This window comes from Lactuca serriola, chromosome 9 (genome assembly GCF_051521515.1).
Source record: "Lactuca serriola cultivar US96UC23 chromosome 9, Lser_US96UC23_V15, whole genome shotgun sequence".
In the NCBI taxonomy this organism is placed as follows: Eukaryota; Viridiplantae; Streptophyta; class Magnoliopsida; order Asterales; family Asteraceae; genus Lactuca; species Lactuca serriola.
Window position 1 is genome coordinate 61,975,153 of NC_136416.1, and position 22,100 is coordinate 61,997,252.

At 32.8% G+C, this 22,100-nt stretch overlaps 2 protein-coding genes across 2 annotated transcripts; one reads left to right on the forward strand and one right to left on the reverse strand.

Moving 5' to 3' along the window:
- The first annotated feature begins 9,765 nt into the window (after positions 1–9,765).
- Positions 9,766–13,694, forward strand: LOC145072574 (cathecol O-methyltransferase 1-like). Its single transcript, XM_079019020.1, has 4 exons — positions 9,766–10,226; positions 12,694–13,004; positions 13,110–13,174; positions 13,261–13,694. Exons 1-4 carry the CDS (start codon positions 9,844–9,846, stop codon positions 13,555–13,557), a joined length of 1,056 nt encoding a protein of 351 aa, XP_078875146.1. The 5' UTR covers positions 9,766–9,843; the 3' UTR covers positions 13,558–13,694.
- Positions 13,631–16,024, reverse strand: LOC145072576 (uncharacterized). The gene is made up of 8 exons (XM_079019021.1): positions 15,579–16,024; positions 14,948–15,010; positions 14,747–14,842; positions 14,606–14,653; positions 14,411–14,482; positions 14,243–14,301; positions 14,003–14,105; positions 13,631–13,920 (listed from the first exon to the last, which is right to left on the reverse strand). Exons 1-8 carry the CDS (start codon positions 16,002–16,004, stop codon positions 13,759–13,761), a joined length of 1,029 nt encoding a protein of 342 aa, XP_078875147.1. The 5' UTR covers positions 16,005–16,024; the 3' UTR covers positions 13,631–13,758.
- Between the last annotated feature and the right edge of the window lie 6,076 nt (positions 16,025–22,100).

Here is a 22,100-nt window from a genome sequence, read left to right on the forward strand (position 1 = left end):
TTATGGTGGATGGTGGAGGTTTCTTTGGTGGGGAAAAAGAAATAAGGTACATAGTAGAGGTGAACTGATTTCAGAGAGAGAGAGAGAGAGAGAGAGAGAGAGAGAGAGAAATTTATATTTTATTTTCTTGTTTTAGAGAGAGAGAGAGAGAGAGATTTATTTTTATTTTTTTTAAATCAGAAAAACAAATAAGAAAAAATATAAAATCATATTAACAGGGGCAGATCCGTCATTTTGAAAATAATCGAAACATACTAGACCAAAGACGCAACAAAATGAAAGTTTTGGACTACTGGTGATAGTCTAAACTTTTTTGGACCAAAATGACAATTTTCGACAGGGACCATTAGTGCAGTTTAGTCCAATATATATAACAAAGTTAGGAGAATTTTAGTTTTAAAATTGTGATATTTTATACGTGTTTTTAATGTAGCGCATATCGAAAACAAATATCCTCTTGTTTGTTCTCTAGATTTGGTAAAAAATTGGTTGGCAAAAGACCATGTGAATTTTGAAAATTGGCCAAACTTCTAATAAATACAAATACCAGAGGGTTAAAGGTTTGTATAAGAAAATTTATAATTCTTACATGGGTTAAAGGTTTGTATAAGAAAATTTATAATTCTTACATTTATGTATTTTGATTACGACAATAGTTTTTGCATCTTAAAATATATTATACGTTTAATTTACGATGGCCAAAATTTGATAGTTAAAGGTTTGTATAAGAAAAACGGATATTTAAAATAAAAATAATAAAAATAAAAAACATAAAAAAAATTGTTATTTAAAAAAAGAAAAAATAATAAAATAAAAACTGTTATTTAAAAAATAACGAAATAGTAAAAAGGTAAAATAAAAGAGAAAAAAAATGGATATTTAAAATACAAAACCATTAGAAAAAGTTGAAAAATAAAGAAAAATGAAAATAATACTAATATATTAAATATTTTCCAGAATACACTAAATGATAAATATTTTCTTATTTTCTTCGATCATCCTATTACAGTGAAAAACTCCTATTTTCGATGAGTATGGGCCAAACCTAAGATTCTAGTTTGAAAAATATCAAAATTTGTAAGCCAATTAATAAACAGTGAAACCAGCCATATTATTCCATGTAGCTTGTTTGGTGAGTTCCAATAAAGTATTATCAACCTAAGTTTCTATAAATCGGAGATAAAGTTGGCTACCCAAATATTGTAAATTGGTTTTTGAGAAGCAATTCACATGTTCAACCGGTTACATCGAATCGGAAGTTCGACAAAGCGTTCGTTCGGTATGAAATTTGTTTATGTTTGTTTATTTAATAAATGAACGAATATAAACACGAATTCCCGTTCGTTTAACAAAACAAATGAGCATGAACAACGATCACGTTCGTTTATTTATATTTGTGAACGTTCGTTTTAAATTTATTTATGTTCAATTTTTTTATGACATTATTATATTATATGTTTTCTTATGTTCAATTATGATTGTTTATCCTTTTTTATTTATGTTCGTTTAGCATGTTTATGAACATAAACGAATGAACATGAGCAAGAAAACTCGTTCGTTTATTCGTTCATGTTCGTTTGTTTATTCGGCTAACTTAAACGAACAAATATGACCAAGCATTGTTCATGTTCGTGTTCGTTCAATTCATTTACAACAATAGTTACATCCACATCGTCTGCCATGGCTTTGATGAATACATGCACATATACATACACTTACAAAACATATATACATACATACATAATAAATATAAAATAAAAATAAAACTATAACAATATTAAGAATAGAGTAAGTTATTAAAATCGTCCCTATGGTTTGGTTAAAATTGCACGTTTGGTCTCTAACTTTTTTTTGCACTCGGATCGTCCTTTGTTTGATTTTGTTGCGTTTTTGTCCCTACAATTTGATCAAAACAGCACGTTTGGTCCCTAACTTTATGTATGTAAGGGACGAAAAATCAACAAAATCAAACCAAAAGGACGATCCGAGTGCAAAAAAAAAGTTAGGGACCAAAAGTGTAATTTTGACCAAACCATAGGGACCATTTTAGTAATTTACTCTAATAATAATAATAATAATAATAATAATAATAATAATAGTTCTTTTTTGTTGTTGTTGTTGTTGTTGTTGCTGCTGCTGCTGTCGTCATCGTCGTCGTCTTCTTAATATGTATATAAATAGTTTCGTGTTCTATATTGAAAGAGTTTTATTAATGTGATGCTTATCCACGAGAAAATAGTATATGTTTATTTAATTAAGAAATAGTATTCAAGAATAGATCGTGATAAGCTATGTTATCTTTTAACATATAACTCACTCAATCTACACCTTTCGTGTCAAACACGATTTAAGCAACATATTTCTAAGACTAGTGAGTATAGGCAACATGTTATAACACCAAAAAGATGTCACCTCACATGTCACATCACACGTGGTGTTATAACATCATTGTAGGAAATGATCACTATGTTATAATACACCCATGGTGTTATAACGTAATTTGTTCTCGTTCGCATCGCTCCTCCTCCCGTGCTTACCTACAAAGGAAATCTGAGTGCTCAGGTTGCAACTCATTTTTTCTCTTTTTGTAGTAAATTGTGTTCATCAAACTTCGCTTTCCTTTTCACCATATGATGTGCTTTCATCTCAACATCCTCTGCATATTTTGCAGCGTGCTTTGCTTTTCTGCATCCTGCCAGTTGTTGTGGCGGGGAGATCTCTTTGATGTCATCCGGAATCTCATCGGTGTCGGCGTTGAGGTCAATGTGAGTTTGTGTGTCTGAAACGTCTAGCAAACTCGAATTTTGAGACCTCTTCAATTAAACCTCTGTTGATGTAGGAGTTTTAAGCCATTTTGGATCTATTCGGATCATCTCCCATACTTTATCAAACTCAAACACATGACACATCATGACCTAACTGAAGCATGTTGTAAACTGCATTGAATTTTGTGCACTGCCTATTTATTTGAGTCCATTTACTACTAAGCATATCGCAATTGCAATATGGTTTTCTCTTTAAAAGACCATGAAATTTGGTGAGCACTACTTCCCAATAAGCACATTTCTTCTGCCCATTTTTGTGACTTTCATTTTTTGAACTCCCACACCACGCTTCCGCTAAAGTGTATTCCTCCTCTGGTGTCCACCATTGTGGAATTTCTTCATTTTTCGTGACAACTTTTCCTTTTCGTTTCCCTTTTCATTTACATTTCCTTCTCCCTCTCCTATTACCTCCTGCTTATGTTTCGTGTCACACCCCCAAACAATGGATGGCGGAAACGTCCGGGGGTGGAGGACTTCATGTATAGTATCACAACAACGAGTATAATAATGATCAAAGTACAAACAACCAACATAAATATAATTGAAAAAGTTACACCATAGTAGAAGTTTATATGTTTCTAAATCAATTACATTATGTTGACAAAAATGAAATGTTTGACGCCTTAGCGTCCCATCCTCAAAAGCCGATGTTTACCTGTTTTACTGATTCCCTGAGAATACAAGTAGTTTTGAAAAAGTGTCAACAATTAAGTTGGCGAGTTCATAAGCTTTTGAATGAAATGTTGAAATCGTTTCTTTATAAAAGTAATGTTTGTCCCAAAAAAATCCAATATTTTCTTTTTAAAATGTATCGTAGTCTTAAATGCCAAGACTAATAACGTACTAGTATTTTTCCATATAAATTGTAAATCATGCAAGTTTAAATTGACATAAACTCGTTTATTTAAATGGAAATCCCGTAAATCTTATGTTTTGTCAATACCCCCATGTGATACTATGACTTAGTCGGCCTTGTATACGACGTTCTTCAGGCGTCGGAATGTTAATGACATTTGTCACCCCAGACCTGCCGATCTAGCTGTTGCATGAAGCTAAGGTGTGGGTTTGTCAGCCCCAATATAGATCTATACACAACTATCACACTCTCCCTACAACAGATTCTGGTTATAATTACAAGACTTTTGTTGCGCTACTTTGGAAGTAACGTGAAGTGAATGTCTCACAAATTTATTCATTAACAGATTTACGTAGTGTGAAACTAAAAACCCCCCTTTTTGTAGAAATGTACTCTTTCGTAATGTATATGAGACATAAACTATACATATTATAGTTTATCAAAATGTTTGTAATGTATAGTAACCTTTTCTGTGTAAGTAGAATATGTAGCAACATAACTATGTTTACTATGCCTCATCATGCATTAATTGTAATAATAATGGGCTCTTACAATTTAGTGAACATTTTCCTATTATATAGTTATATCCCAACAGAAAACACATGCAAAATATGAAGTCATCAAGGATTAACACTTTGCTCAACATGTTACAAAGTGTTATGAAAGTAGTAATCTGTAAATTCGTTTTTACCATTTCTGCACCGATTTAGAAAAATCACAGAAAAATCATACGAAATCGAAAACTAAATCCGTAAACTCTAAGAGTTTATAAAATGTGTCTAGTTTGTTCATAAATTTCTAGTTTGTTCATAAATTTTATTATGATTTTTAGAAACCCCTAACTGGTGTGAAAACGTTCATATTCACAGACTGGTCCGAATTCGTAGCTACAGTGATAGGCTGTTTTGTAAAAATCACCATAAATTGTAGAAAAATTGTATGGACATGTGCAAGTAGTCAATTTGAAGGTATAAACCTGAACTATTTGTACCTAATACATTTTTAAAAACTAAAAAGTTTAATATGTTCAAAACAGCTCGTGAATGAACATTAACTTTTCTGTTGAAAGTTGAGGTTTGTGTTTAGTTATGTTGTTGGTGTTTTAACTTGTATTCCCACCCTAAAACTTGAAGAAAACATGAAAATGTGGGGGTATGAACTCACCTTGAGTGATTTCAGTAGATGGATGATGAAGAAAAGGAGGTTCCAAGTCAAGAACACTTGGGAGATGCTTGAAGATTTGAAGGTTCTATGAACAAATATGATGATATTTGTGTAAGGAATCCATGTTTTGAGTGAAAGGATGTAAGATAATCAATTGTAGGATGGAAATACTTACCAAAAGTGAGTGAGAAGCTTCAATCACAGCCTTGGAGTCTCGAGTTTGAGAGGGAGAGAGAGAGAGAGAGAGAGAGAGAAAGTGAGAGAGGTGTGTTTGTTCTTCTTGAGAAAGAGTAAATAAAGTGGGGGGAGAGATAAGAATTTACAGCCTTTGATCAGGTTATGAGCTGGAGAAAGATGGTGAAATGACAAATAGTTGACTAAGTATGGATGAATAGTGACTGATTATGGCCCTGGAGTGGGTGTGGAGGATTGCTTGTGTCATAACTTAAAGGTAAAGTCAACACTCCACCTCAATATCTTACCCACTAGATTTTATTCTTAGGCAATGATTTCCCTTAAAATGTGTTTAAATTATGAATATATAGGGTCTCATATGTCAAAATATGAGTTTGGGTGAAAATCCCACGTCAAAATCATGAAAAACAGGCTTAAAACGCGAAAGTGGTCGAAAACCGGGAAAAGGAAGCGAAACTGTGAAAATTCGGATTCAGGGTCGAGGGTTCGGTCCCTGGGAAGCCAAGAACCGAAGGTAGTTTCGGTTGTATGATGAGAACCGAGAGTAGGTTTCGGTCTGGGAAATCTCGCAGGCGAACACGAGGAAAGGAGGCGAAGGCGAAAGTAGGAAGAGAAGCGAAGGCGAGGGTGGGTTCGGTCCGAGCGTCGGTTTCGGTTCCTCCGGGTTTCAGTCCTATTGTTTCGGTTCTTCAAGTTTCAGCTCCCTGGTCTTCGGCTTCGGTCCTTTGGTTTCGCTTCTTAGGGGTTTTGCTTCTTAGGGTTTCGGTCCTAAGAGGGTTCGGCCCTATAAGGCTGTTTTTCAAGTAAACTTCCTGTTTTGCACGGTTTTTGGCTAAGTTAAGGGTCAGGATCCCTCCAAATCATTATAGAAAGTTGGGGGAGGTTGTGAGAGAGATTTGGGAGAGATTTGAGATAAAGAGAGATAGAGTGAGAGAGATTGAGAGAGACTTTGTTTGTGACCTTTGCGAGTCTTTAGCTTCGAAATGCAAGGTTTGTAAACCCCATTAAGCCTTGTTATGAGTGTTATATGTCCCCAAAGGGTATGTAATAGTGTTTTTATCGAGTAGTTCCATCACTTGCCCTGATTAGGGTATAAAATTTCTGAACACATGAAACTTTCAAGTGATTACTTTGTATTAACATGGCGAGTTGTACAACTTTAAACATAATGCAAACCCTAATATACCAGGGTTAGCTACGTTGACCTGTTCGACTTGTTGACTTTATTTGACTTTGGATAAGCCAAGTTTGACAGTTGTCACACTTCGGTAACGATTTCGACCAACGGTTATGTTGGTAGTGGTTAGGTGGTTGTTTGTGTTTGTGGCATCAAAGAGAAAGTCGAGAAAAGGTTTTGTTGTGAACTTGGGTTTTACCAAAAAAAACAATTGTTGAATGGAGGGTGATGAAGGGAATTGGATTGGAGTTGAGGTGAGATTGAAACAAGTTCCTCAGTATGTGATTTGCGGTGAACTTTGAGAGGATAATAAGTTAAAATAATTTTCGTAAACAGTAAATTCGAGAGGAGAGGTTGTGTTTGGTTGTGGGTTTGGGTTTGGTGAAGGGATGTTTGGGTTTTATTCCATTTTTTGGTTGAGGAAGTAATGAATTTTATAAATGTAGAGAGAAAGAAAAGAATTGTGTAAAAAATATAGGGTAAAATGTTTAGTATTTATAGGTAAGAAAATAAGTTTTTTTTATTAAATTGACCGTTTATCAACCGCGTAGTAAGCAACGGTCATAAATCTCCCGTTTCAATCTATCGTAACACGCACGAGAGGCACTATAACGAGGAAGGGGTGGTGTGTTCCCCATTATCATGCCGTTATGGGCATGCCACATCAGCCTTAATGGCATTGTGGTGACCCATACCGCTTCCTCTAATAAATGAATATTTTTTTGTCACATGTCAATCTCTAATGGGTTTTAACACTTGTTATTTTGTGATATTTTTTAAATAAATAATATTCACATATCAATTTATGGTTTTTTTTTAATTTTTAAAATTAAAAAGTCATATAATCTTATACTTTTATATATGAAAGTATCAAATGTAATAAATATAATAAATTGCAATTAACATGTTTCTTCATTCCTTATTTTAAAATTTTATTTAAAAATATACTTATTATTTACATTTTAATATTTTATTTTTTTTAATCAACTCGTATAATACATGTGTTTTACACCTAGTCCTCTCTAATAAATGAATGTTTTTTTTGTCATTTGTCACACTCTCATTTAATTTGTCAAATATCATTTTGTGGTTATAGATGATTAATTTTTTTTCCACATGCCATTTTATAAGTTTTCTTTATTTTATTAAATTCCACATAATATTTTAATGTAATAACTGCAATAAATATAGTAATAAATGGATATTAATTTCACTAATAAACTTATCTTTTAATAGGGATGTTATTCGGGTCGGAACTGAACCGAACCGAACCGACCTGAATAAACCGAAAACCGAATAAGGGTAATTGTATGAACCGAAAACCGGACCAAATAAGCAATACGAGTTCGGTTTGGTTTGGGTATTATTCGGTTCGGTTCGGTTCCGGTCCGAATAACTCAAATAACATGTACAAGATGATTAAGGAGTCGAATAACCCGAATAACCCGAGTAACCCGAATATTTTGTATTACTTTTGTAGCTTATGATTTCATAACAAATCTTTTAAGTAAACAAATTAAACACTAAAAATTAAACATCCAAAACACCCAAAAATCTATCTATAAGTATATAACTCAAATAACTTCATCAATATGGAATGAAACAAGTAAAAGAACATATATAGTTGTTTTCATTAAATTCTCTTATTCAAGGTCAAAGTCCACATTGCTTGGACTTATAGAAAAAAAAATAACTGTTAACATAGCACATTCAAATTTCAATTGATAACATACATAATAACACATTTAAAGATTGAGTAGTAGATTAACACATCCAATTTTCAATGAGTAACATACATAATAACACATTGAAAGATTGATTAGTAGATTAAGATGCAAAAAAGTTAACTGTTAACATAGCACATTCAAATTTCAATTGATAACATACATAATAACACATTTAAAGATTGAGTAGTAGATTAACACATCCAATTTTCAATGAATAACATACATAATAACACATTGAAAGATTGATTAGTAGATTAAGATGCAAATTCTTAGTTGTGTTTCTTGATTTGGAACCCAATTTTCCATGAATTGAATGGAGTAGAAACTAGAAAACAAGATGAGGAGATGATTCACAGAAGTTTGAAGTACGGAAGTCGATCAAAAACTAATGCCGATCAAAGACTAATGTCGCAAGGAGCAATTGTCGATCAAAAAAAATTGTCGGAAGGAGCAATTCGCAATCAGCAACTGTCGATCAAACAAAATTGTCGCAATCATCAATATGGAAGTAGTCGACTCGATTTGGTGTAATAGGATATTCGATTTGGTGTATTAAGTGGGTAACGATCTTCGATTTGGTTTTTTTGGGATCGATTGTGATGATCACAGAACCGAATACGTAAATTGTGCAAGGGAAAAAACGACTCTTCATATTCGGTTCGATTCTTTGGACCGAATAAGCCCTTATTCGGGTAACCCGGACCGAATAACCCGAAAACCGAATCGAATTGCTTATTCGGGTCTAATTCGGTTCGGTTCGGTTCTCGGTTCGGTTCGGGTTTTCGGGCCAAATTCTCATCCCTATCTTTTAATTTCAAAACCTCAAAATTAAAGCTCATTAGCTTTTTTTTATTTAAATTATTTGTTTAAATTTAAAAGATAAAAAACATTTCCATTATAATAAATCATTATTTTTCTTATTTTTTTATAAATTCAAAGTTCTCAAACATTTTGACATTTATATTTAAAAAAAAAATTAATTAACGTGTATAATACATAGGTTTCACAACTAATATATATGATACTAGGTGTGAGACTCGTGTGTTACACGAGTTTATTAAAAATAAAAATTTAATATCAATATATAAATATGAAATATTTTATAATGTAATACTTTACATAACATAACAGAATCTAATCTTTTGAAAATTTGCAAAAAAAATTAAATCGTTTGAAGTATTTATGAGAATTTATTACCCAATTAATATGATGATTTTATTTCCTTATAAAACTCATTACAATTTTATGGAATTTTATTTTAAGAAAATGGAAATCCCTAAAATATGACAAGTGGAAAATAAAATTTCTAAAATTCTCATAAAATGACAAGTGGCAAAATGAAAGAGAAGATGACATGTGGCAAAAAAAAACTTTATTTATTAGAGAGGATACCAAATAAATTATATATCGATTTACCATAATAGCATATTTTAGTAAAGATTATATAGGCACAATATAATTTTAGTCAAAATAACCTATATTGATGTGTATAGTCCAAAAATAAGATTCTAGTTTGAAAAATATCAAAACTAACATATAAACTTGTAGCATAAAATAATAAGTCCGTGATATACCAAAATACATTATATATCAACTTACCATCATAGCATATACTCGTAATTTTATATAGGCATGCTATAGTTTTAGTGAAAATGCCTATATTGCTATATGTATGGTAGCCAAACCTAGGAGTCTAGCTTGAAAAATATCAAAATTAGCAGGCTAATCAATGATTCCTAAAATCGTGAAATCAGCCAAATTAATCTACCTAAACTGTGTAGTGAGTTTCTATATGATTACATATATAAAGAGGGGTCAATTGAGGTATGGAGTGCTATAAGGTATTACCAACAAAGTTGCTATAAGTTAGTTATTAAACGGATTGCTCAACTGTTGAAAATGGGTTCGAGGGAGGAGGATTTCGCATATGCAATGCAACTGGTTACCTCTACATCATTGCCCATGGTGTTGGTGACTACAATCAAGCTCAAGGTATTCGATAAAATAGCCGAGGCGGGGCCCGGTGCACAACTCTCGGCTCATGAGATCGTGTCTCGTTTGTCCATGACAAACCCGAGTGCCCACCAGATGCTTGATCGAATGCTTCGGTTGCTTGCTAGTTATTCGGTTGTCACTTGCAATCAACGAGATCATGATCAGTTGGGGTTGGTTCGAGTGTATGGACTCACCTCTGTTGCAAAATACTTTATTCCAAACAAAGATGGGGTCTCTTTATGTCCTGTTATGGAGTTGCTTCAAGATAAAGTGTTCATCGAAAGTTGGTATGTCGAATTTGTACGCGTAATTTTAGTTTTTGGTTTAATCATATTTTCTACGAATTTTGATTTGCATATTTGATAAAAAAAAAATGAATCAACCATATTTTTATACCGTAAAGATCAATTTAGTTTATTTTAGGTTGTGTTTGGCGCGCCACAGCTAGCTGATAAGCTAGCTTATTTTTCGAACTTTTTTATGTTGTCGTGTTTGGTAAGCCAAAAAGTAGCTGATAAGCTAGCTTTTTGAAAAACTACTTAGGTTGTGTTTGGCGCGCCACAACTAGCTGATAAGCTAGCTTATTTTTCGAACTTTTTTATGTTGTCGTGTTTGGTAAGCCAAAAAGTAGTTTTTAATTTTTGAAAAGCTACTTAGACTAGCTTTTTAGGAGCTTTTTTAAAATTTTCCAAATACACCCCTTAATTAATTATAGAAACACATACTTCTACATGTCCTTTTATGTAATTTTATATATTTCAGCTAGTTTTTCGGCTAGTTTTAACCAAACGTTATTTTTTATCAGCTAGCTTTTTATTTAACAGCTAGCTTTTCAGCTATCAGCTAGCTTTTCAGCTAGTACGCCAAACATAGCCTTAGACTAGCTTTTTAGAAGCTTTTTTAAAATTTTCCAAATACACCCCTTAATTAATTATAGAAACACATATTCTTACATGTCCTTTTATGTAATTTTATATATTTCAGCTAGCTTTTCAACTAGTTTTACCAAACGTTATTTTTTATCAGCTAGCTTTTTATTTAACAACTAGCTTTTCAGCCATAAGCTAGCTTTTCAGCTAACAGCTAGTCCGCCAATGATAAGAGAATTTATCAATCAAGCATTTGATGACATGAGTTATAGACGTATTTAATATGCATAAAGTCTGGTAATAATGTATTTTTTTATTTATCTCACTTAAGTTATTGTTTTTTCTCTTACAAACCTATTCACTTTAGTTTTAAAAAATGTATCATTTAATTCATTCGATAAAAACATCTCACATTCTTTTGTAGGTTCATCAATATTTTGGTTTAATGCAACTATACACTTTAACATTTACGAAGTGTATTAGTTGAAATTCTAACAAGTTATAACAGTTATCCCAACATATTTTCAAAATACTTTGTTGGTAACTAATATATTTTGCCAATTGTTTCGTTTTTTTTTCTTGTTGATTCTTAGCATATGTACTTTGTATATGATCTAGACTGATTGTATTTAACCAAAATATTGATGATGAAATTACCAAAAAGCTAACGTGCCTAATTCTAGTTAAGGTCAAAATTAGGTATTAAACTATTAAATTTATGCTCATTTAATAACTAAACTTTGTTTAAGATTTAAAATGTCCCTGAATTTGTTTTTTAGTTAGTTTGGTCGGCTAGATATCACTAAATTTGTTTTTTTGTTATCTAAGGCCATTGAATTTTTTCTTGACTATCTAGTTTCTTACATTTTTTTACAAATCATTTTTATAACTTCTTTTTTACATTTTCTTTTACTTCATTTTTACATATTTTTCACATTTGGTTTGTTGAAACAAATTATGAAAATGTTTTAAGAGCAAAATAAAGAAAATAAAGTTGCAAAAATGGATTGTGAAAAAAAAAATGAAAAAATGAATTTTTAAAAACATCTAAAAACAAAGTAAAAAAATAAAACATGTAAAAATGAAATTGTAAAAACGAATTGTGAAAATCAATGTAAAAGCAAAGTAAAAAAAAAAAAAAAGTTGTAAAATCATGTTATGAAAAAACTTGTAAAAAAGAAAAATAGATTATGAAAAAACTTGTAAAAAAACAAATCACAAATTAAGTTGTAAAAGGAATAGTAAAAAACACGTAAGAGATCTAGCCAAATAAAAAAGTTTAATGACCTTAAAGCATCTTTAATGGTTAAATCTTCTAAAACTTTTTATATTTTCAGTTACTTTAATTTAACAAAATACTATCATCCTGATCATAAATCGTTTTTCATATTAAAAAAAAAAAACTTATTTTTTATCTTTATTTATATGAAATTTTATAAAACATCATTATCTAATTTTATCTTTTAAGCATACATAACTAGAACATTATATTTTATGTTACTAAATGACATCAAATTTGATGTTACACGATTCACCAACATCAATTCTCTTTAGAGAAACTTTACACCAAATTTAGTATAAAAGTTAGGCTTTAGTGTTTTTATACCAAGTGAGATAAATTTTGAAAGTACAATGACTTTGTTTGTAAGAAAAAAATAAATTAATAAAAAAAATAATAAATAACATCTAATTGGAGACGTCAAAACTATTTTGTTATTTACTTATTTTATGATTGATCTCATTTCATATAATGCTCTATTTAGTCAAATATGTAACACATAAAGTATATATGTATGTATTTGTGTGCATGTATGCGTATGTATGTATATATGTTTGCATGTATGTATGTATTGACGTTACATTTTTTTTCTATTCCTTGAACAAGGTTTAAACTTAAAGATGCGGTGCTAGAAGGTGGTGTTCCATTTGACAAGGTTCATGGAACACATGCATTTGAATATCCAGCATTAGATGCGAGGTTCAACAGGGTTTTTAACAATGGCATGTTAAATTTTACTACGATCATGATGAATGAAATTCTTAAATGCTACCATGGCTTCGACAACCTTAAATGTGTTATTGATGTTGGAGGTGGTCTTGGAGTTGCTCTCAATATCATTACATCAAAATATCCCACCATTAAAGGCATTAACTTTGATTTGCCACATGTGATCCGACATGCACCCGTTTATCCAGGTATATTCATCTAGTCGTTAGGCACAAAATCGAACAAAAACCATTACAATTAGGTTGGTTTCTTGATTTTAGTTTTAACATGATAGAAATTGATGATGAATGTAGGTATAGAACATATGGGAGGAGATATGTTTGAAGAGGTTCCACAAGGTGATGCCATTTTTATGAAGGTAGTTAATTTTCCTCAAAACATGTTATATATGTTTTGAATTTAACATCTTATTAACTAATGGAAATATGAAATCCAATATAATAGTGGATACTACATGACTGGAGCGATGATCATTGTGCAAAGTTGCTAATGAATTGCTACAAGGCTTTGCCAAATGATGGGAAAGTTATTGTAGTTGAATACATTCTTCCTTTTTTGTCAAACACAAGCTCTTTTGACAAAGTCACTACACATATGGATGCAAGCATGATGACACAAAACCAGGGAGGAAAAGAGCGCATGGAGGATGAGTTTCTTGTGCTGGCTAAAGGTGCGGGATTCAAAGGGATTCGAAAAGAATGTTGTGTTTGTAACATGTACGTGATTGAATTTTACAAGTAGAATTATTTATGGGTATGATATTGTTAAAATAATTTATGAGAAATATTTTATGTAATAAAACAAGAACATGTCATTAGGAAAGATGTAACAATCCCTTTAATCATCTCTTCAATACAAAAAAAAATGGGTCATCCTGTTAATTGTGAAACATGTATCATTGTCATTTTACAAGACTACTACTTCATGACATGACAGGTGGCATCAACGTCTTCTTACTGCTGCACTTTGTCCCCGGGGAGCAGCACCAACTGCCTGCGGTGTTGGGGCACCACCACCACCACCAGCCGCCTGTTCCTCAGGCAGGTTCATGGCTTGGGTGACAGCATTCATCACAACAAGTCCAAGAGGAATCAAGTACATCCACTGAAACAAGGGAATTATCAACATCAACTTCATCACAAACACTTTAAAAAAATAATAATAAATAAAGAAATAGAGTTCTCACATATTTAGCCCAAAAGGACCTCTCCTCCAATGGCTTTACACCTTCCTCATTTCCTACTCCTGCCTCAACACCACCAATAATATCTTCTGAAAATGATGGAGTCCTGTTTAAGTTGTTGCAACAAACAACTTTTAATATTAGTATAAAAAAAAATGTGTTCAACTCTTTGTGGCAAATAAACCGGATTCTTTCAATACTCAAAAAGTGAAAAAACATATATACAAAACATGGAAATTTCACCTTGGTGCCAGCTCACTGTACTTTAAGACTGTGTGAGAGTTGAAGGACCACTTTGAAGGCTGGTTAAAAAACAACAAATTACATACCAAATATAAATGGTCAATTTATAAAAACTAAAAAAAAAAAAATTATAACATAGGGTATCCATGTCACTACAAATTAACTTACCAAACTCAACTGCCTAGGATACTGGCATCCCCCCAAAGAACCATAGTTGACAGCTAGAATGTTAACACCTTCCTGTGATGATACAGAATTAGTACAAGATTTACAACTATATGTATATTTGGTGTTATAATGAATGTAGATCAAGGAAATAAATAGGCAGATATATAATTTATAGTTACTGAAAAGTAGAATTACCATGTGTATAATAATATGTTCATCCAAGCTACCCTTTGGGAGACATCTCTGAAGTAAATAGAAAGACAGTGAGCACTTTTAAGTAACTTATATCACAAAAAAGAATGATGTATAATGTCTGGTTAATGGTTTTAAACTTACTGCCTTCACTGAGGAAATGACATACTCTTTCCCAGAAGGATGTAATACATTAGATGGTAACCTAATTCTGTAGAAGTCATCACTTTCCAGTAGTTGCTGAAGAAACATATGATTAAAAAGCAGAATTGAGTCAAAACAGGTAAAGTTTAAACAGAATGGATAAAATCAGAATTCAGAAAGAGTATGTTGATGAAGAATCACTTTAAACTTCTCCTTCTCTGTTGCAGTAAGATCGTTCCTTGAGAACCGAAGCTTTGTAAGAATCTGATTCACATGATAGATGCCAAATCAGCAAAGAGATATAGAACTATACAAGGATCACATGCATATATCAGCTGCAAAGGGACAGTTATACTGAGCTTCATGACATGGCAAAGTAACAACAGTGTATGCTATTTTTATTTGCATTCAGTTACTTTACAAAATATTTCTTTTGACAAGTTATTAATCTTCAGACAGACTAAGAAAGATAGTTATGAAATTTTGAGAGGCAATGGTAAACCCTATGTTTCTTCCATGTGCAATTACCGATAATCATATACGTTTGAAGCCATCAACAACTAGAAAATCCTGAATCAAATAAATAACAAGCCGTGTTCGCCTTCGCAATTGATATGTTTTTTTTTTTTTTTTTGCAATTCAGAGTAAAGAATCAACTACATACAGTAAATCGCATAACAAATAACGCAAAATGAGAAAGCATTTCAGTTTAATTCCTAGCAAATCTAATCAGTAATCAGGTACTAGTTCTGTAGTATAAGATTCAAATTTGCAGCACTCATATACTCCACATCTCCATACAAATTCACCACCAACTATAAAACCATCATACCTGTCCGCCATGAGCAGAAGTCTTAAGTCGAGCAGTAAAAGTGCCGGCGGCGGAGAACTCATCGGAATCCTCGAACGCGTGTTCAAGAGCGAACTGAACTCTAGAGTCAGATTCAGAATCTGCCGATCTCTTCCTAGTAGGTTGTGGAGGGGAATGAGGAAGAGATATGACTGGAGGTGATGATACCGTCACATCGATATCAGGTGAACGGCCGCCTTCTAGACCAAATTCTTCATCGTCGACGAGAAGCTCGTCGGATTGAAAAGATGAATTCGATACTATCAGGAGAGTGAAGAGGAGCAGGAGAATCAAAGATTTGGGGAGTTTCATCGTGGAAGGGTGGAGGATTTGCAGATCAAACCACTGTGCTTGTATACAAGAGTTCCGTACCCAGCCCCTTCTTTTCAACCCTTTTTCTTGTTGCATCTTCAGTATATGATCTGATAACGAATCAAAATGTTTAAACAGTTAAAAAGGGTTAATATCACAATGGTAACTTGAAATACAATTTCAAATATTCTACTTTACCTCTTTACAATTATCTATATGTAATTCATTAAATTAAAGTCCAAAAAATACATTTTTAAAGAAAATAACTACTTTTTAGATTTTAAAAATATCATTTACATTTGAATGCATTATTTCATACTTGTTCTTTAAATTTAAAGTTTTTTTTTTCTTTAAAAAAATGTCAAACAAACTTTTCTAAATATTTATTTTAAAATAATTAATATCACTGTTTTTAAATAAAATGTTTGAATTTATGTTTTTTATAACAGCTTATATATGCACACAATATTTACTCCTAAATCTAAATCTTTTGTGATTGAAAAACATATCGGTATTTCTGTCAGATGTCATTTGATTTTTGATTTTATGCATTAATATTGTATATTAATATTATACATAGTTCTTACTACTATATTTGTTTTGTTAAATTTTAATAAAAACGGATTTTTTTTCTTAAAATTGTGGATTTCTTCATGAAATTCCAAAAACAAATTCAAACTTCAAAATTTTAGTTCGAAATTTGGATGTCAGTCTCGAATTCGGAATGCTGATCCGAAATGTATTTTTTTGTTCGGTCTGGAATACTTTAATCGGGAATTGATGGTTATTTTGCCAAAACATAAATGGTTATTTTTTTAAATACATATTACATTATAGTTAGTTTAGTTAGTTTTCCATTATTTATCTTATTGTAGTTAGCTTTTGAAACATCCGTTTTCCAGAATAAATCGATTGAGGACTTAAATGGATCAAGGTAACGTGGTGAATGGAGCACCATGATGTGGCGCGACGTGGTGAATGGAGCACCGCGATGTAACACTTGTAATGTGGTAAGTTTCCTTTTAGCCCTTATTGAGAAATTCTTTACATTTTGGTCCCCTTGCTAGTACGCGGGGCGTGTGACATTGTGACATCCCCAAAATCTCGGCCAGAAAAGACCGATTTTCATTTATGCTTTTAAAATAATTTCAGAGTAAATCATTTTGATTTGAAAGAGTTGTGGAATTTGTTCCCAATAACAAAACATGATAAAACAATGTTTACCGAAGCATTTCATAAAAGAAATGTATTTTCATTATATAATCAAAACTCGGGGTGTTATGTTCCGATACAGACCAATAAGCATAAACGATAACATTACAAGTCATTCAACAAATATATACATATACAGACTTGTAAACAAAACAACTTGGTGGTTCATCCATCTTATGCTCTTGCGCCACTTCCTGTAATACAAATAAAACTGAGTGGGTCAGGCTTGGGAGCCTGGTGAGCATATAGGGTTTTCAACCCACAATAAATAATTATATTTAATTTCCACCAACCAACAATAACCCAATTACCCATTCCCGTTATTCTCACTTTATGTCCCTAAGACAACTAACATAAGGGACCTAGTCTAAGAATATTTCATCGGGGCGACAACACATGCTTCGGGGGTTCCTCAGCAATATAAGTCAAATAAGGCAACCATGAGGGGGATGGAGTACAGCGAATGAACACCCAAGTTCATTAACACCTACAGGTGGCGAGCCTGCTAATGTTCCACAAGACTGTCTAGAAAAGTCTGTGGTCGTCATCTAAACTCCGCTAGATGACTAAATCAAACAACAACGAGGCCTTTCATCTGTTTATTACACACCAACTATCTACCCATGTTCTACCTAACATATTAGTAGATAAAAATATACATTTTTATACATAGTTTAAAAACCTGTATAGCATGCTTTAATCAATACATATTCCACATAACAGATGAGGCACACACACACACACATAACACGTATTTCATAGAGAATAAATCATATCTATGAGATAGAAGAAACTGAATACACATTCACACACATAACCACAAAATTATACACATAATACGTATTCCGTATAAAATACTTCATAATTATGCGTTAGAAGAAAGTAACTACACACTCACACATATAAACAACAATATACTTAATACACTCAAACCATACTTGTATTATTACCGTGTTTATGAATGGTAGTATACACTCACTTGATCAGAAGATGATCGGACAGCACTACGGCTTACAGAAGTAGTAATCCTCAGCAGATCTGGAAGATCTCTACAAAAATCGAACTTCTCACGGACAGAGCTTCGGCTCGGGAATCGCACTTCTCGGGATCTTCGGGATCTCGGGACTTGCTTCGGGGCTCGAGAATATTACCGGGGCTTCGGGGTACTTCTGGCACGCAAATCGAGGTAACACGGGAGAGAGAAAAGAGAAAGATAGCAAAGGAGTCGGCTGCCTTCGGATCCTATTTATAGAGGCTGGAACCTCAGAGTACGCGGGGCGTACGCCTCGAATCGTCATGACTTACGTATCCGAAATACTCGAGTGCGAATGTCAACATACCTCGGTGTACGCGGGGCGTAGGCTAGTACGCGGGGCGTACTTCGGATGAGTCCGATGACTCGTCTTCGGATAATACCGGGATTTAATAATTAAATTTAATTATTAATTATTTAATAAACTTCGAAAATTCATATCTTCTTCATACGAACTCTGTTTTCGACGTTCTTTATATCCACGCGAAGGTGAGACTACGCTCTACAACTTTTGTTTAGACTCCGTCGGCTAATTTTGACTTTATTTTTATTAATTATTTTTAGTAGGCTGGGACAAAAAAACTTCGTTATAAATTCATAACTTCTTCGTTTGACGTCCGTTCTCACCTAACTTTTCATCGCTTCGATACCAACAACAAGATCTTCGATTCTCGTTTAGATTGATTTGACTAAAAACCGCTCGATCTCAAAGCGAGTATTTCGGGCTGCATACCACTAAGTCGAAACTTCAGAAAATCATAACTTCCTCATACGAAGTCAGATTTGGCGCTCTTTATATATTCGGAAACCTCGTTTCAACTACTACAACATTATCCAAAGATATGAAGTTTATTTTACACTTAAATTTTGACGCTTATTTTTATTCTTAATTAATCAAACCACATAATTAAGCAATTAAGCACAAAACACATAATACTCAAATAATACACTTCTATTATTTCGAAATGGGTTACAAAGGTTAACCTAGACTATTACATCAACGAAAATGCCTAGCCTGGAAACGCGGGCGTTACAGACATCCTCAAATTCACGGTCATTTTAAAAAATTTATTTATGCTTATTTAAAAATCAGAGTATCAATTTTAAAGAATAATATTGCAGAATTTGTTCCCAAAAAACATGATAAAAATATTATCAAAGCATTTCCGAAAAAATGTATTTTGTTTATATTCAAACATTAGAATGTCATCGTCAATACAGAAGCATGAGCATAAACAGACCTTACATTCATTTACACTAATGATTTACATCTTCTTTAATCTCTCAGTGTAATGTATCTTCGTATCGACACCTGTGATATAAATAAATTGAGTGAGTCAGGTTGAAAAACTTGGGAAGTACATAGGATTTTCAACCCACAATAATATAATTATTATGTTTAATCATCAAACAATTAACCCAACTTCTCATCCCCATTATTTTCTTTATTCTTATGAATCTACCCTAAGCATCATATATTTTCATTCATTCATTCATAAGGATTGTCATAAGGAATAGATACGAAGTCCATCGCTGCCAGGATTTATCTAACAGGCACTAAGTCCATAGCTGCCATGGTCTTTAGAGTACATCTGGTGAACACGTAGTTCAAAGGTTATCTATTAGGCACAACTGGCAATATTATCCTTTAGGCGCAGCAGCCAGGATTATGATGTTCTCTATTAGGCACAACTGTCAATATTATCCTTTGTGCGCAGCTACCAGGATTTTTATAGTACATCTGATGAACACGTAATTCAAAAACACATACAAGTTGTGGCGTAGTTGCCAATGTTCATCTATAGGGAACTAAGCCCATAGCTGCAAATGTTCATGTATATCATCTTTCATCTCTAATCATTCATCTACCCATCTTTACCCAATATATTTATATGTATAAAATACATATACATTTTAAATCAAATAAAAGTTGTATATTTTTGTTCATCCAACATAGATATCAAGAACACATCTAATATGCACACATAGCATGTAATTTATATTAAATACTTCATATCTATGTGTAAAATGAAAGTAACTACGCACTCACTTGTTAAAGTGATGACTCCAAACTCGAGCAACGCTTTGCTTCTAACAATTTTATTTTCCTTCGACAAAATCTAGTATCATTATCACTAGATTTTAGTCTAATAGTTATTGCGACTGATTATTAGTCTAGATTAATCATTAAGTCAAGGTCTACGAGCAATATTGTTTTTCTTGTATTATATAAGTGTTAAACAATACTTTTCAACTGCTATGTACAGACAGGGGCCAAACATGAAACACTATAGGGTAGGACCATTTTGGCATTTAAGCTATTATGAAATCCAACAACCCTATGCGGCCATTCAAACTAGATTCCGCATACTGCGAGCAGTTAAAAGGTATTATAATAACACTTTGTATAATTTATATTTTATAATACTTAACACATATATTGTTTATAGGTTCATAATAACGATAGTGAACTTAAACATAAGTTATACTTAAAGTAAGTTAAGTATAACTAACTTACAAGGGGTTTAGCTAGGAGTCGGGCTCTACAGGGGAAAAACTTCTGAGCCAAAAGCTCTTCTTCTCGGAGCCTTCTGGCGCTCCGGGCTTCGCCTCCAGCACTTAGGAAGTGTTAGGGAATGAAAGATAGGGTTTGGGGGTATTGGGAGAGAAATAATGGTTTTGGTGTAAAGAAAATGAGAGATTTGCACCTCTATTTATAGGCTGTCCGGGGCCTCTTACGTCGTGAGACATGCCTCTCACGTTGTGAGTCTTGTGTAGGCACCAAGGTGAAGCCTGGTGCTGACACGCGGCACCGGACGCAGGTAAAACAATCAATTTTAAAAAAATTCATAACTTTCGCATACGAGTTTCGTTTTTTACGTTCTTTATATCCACGTGTAGGTATTGAAAAGATCTACAACTATCCTTTTGACCTCATTGGCCAATTATTGACCAATTTTAAATTTAACATTATGAGAATATTACATTGTTAAAGACCGTGTAAAATTCATAACTTCTACATACGGGCTCCGTTTTCGACTGTCTTTTTATCGTTGAACTCTTATTAATGAGATCTTCAATTCTCATTCAGATCATTTTGGCTAAAAATCGATCGATCTAAAATTCGATTTCTGGGTAGTGCACTGCTATGCTAAATCTTAAAAAAAATCATAACTTCCTCAAAAGATGTCAGATTTGGACGTTCTTTTTATGTACGTTCTCGATTTACATATACTACGACTTTCGTTTAAATTGCTAAGGCTAAAAAGTAGTTTATCGCAAACTCACTTTTTACGATACACAGCGTCGTGTCGGTTTTGTCGTAAAACTTCGACGGGTCATAACTTATTCGTTATAAGTCGGATTTTAGTGTTCTTTATATCTCCGGAATCCTTGTTACGACCACTTCAACTTTCTTCATAGATATTGGGTCTATCTATTATTTTATTTTTGACACATATTTTTATTGTTATTTTATTACATCGTTATAAGCACATAAAGCACATAAATCATATAATACTCAAATAATTCCTCTTCGTTAGTTCAAAATATCTTACAGTTGTTGACCCTGACTATTACATCATTACACTAATGCTTATCCAGAAACACGGGTGTTACATGGCGTACTCTATGAGTACGCTTAACGTACTAGCCCATTAGTTGATCGCGGGTTTCACCCACGTACGCGGGGCGTACGTGGAGTAAACATGACATACGTGGTGCATCTGCAAAACCTAATTTTTAGGGTTTGCACCCTATTTAAACAACTTAAGCCACCTCTTGGACATTTATTGACCAACCTTTATCTCTCTATACCCTGAAAATTGAGACTAATTCCTTGTTCGCATATGTATGTGAGTCAAGTGAAGGACTAAAGGATCTAGTACACTTTGATGTGTACAAGTCATATCCACCACAAAGAATGATAAAGGTTATTCATCATAATT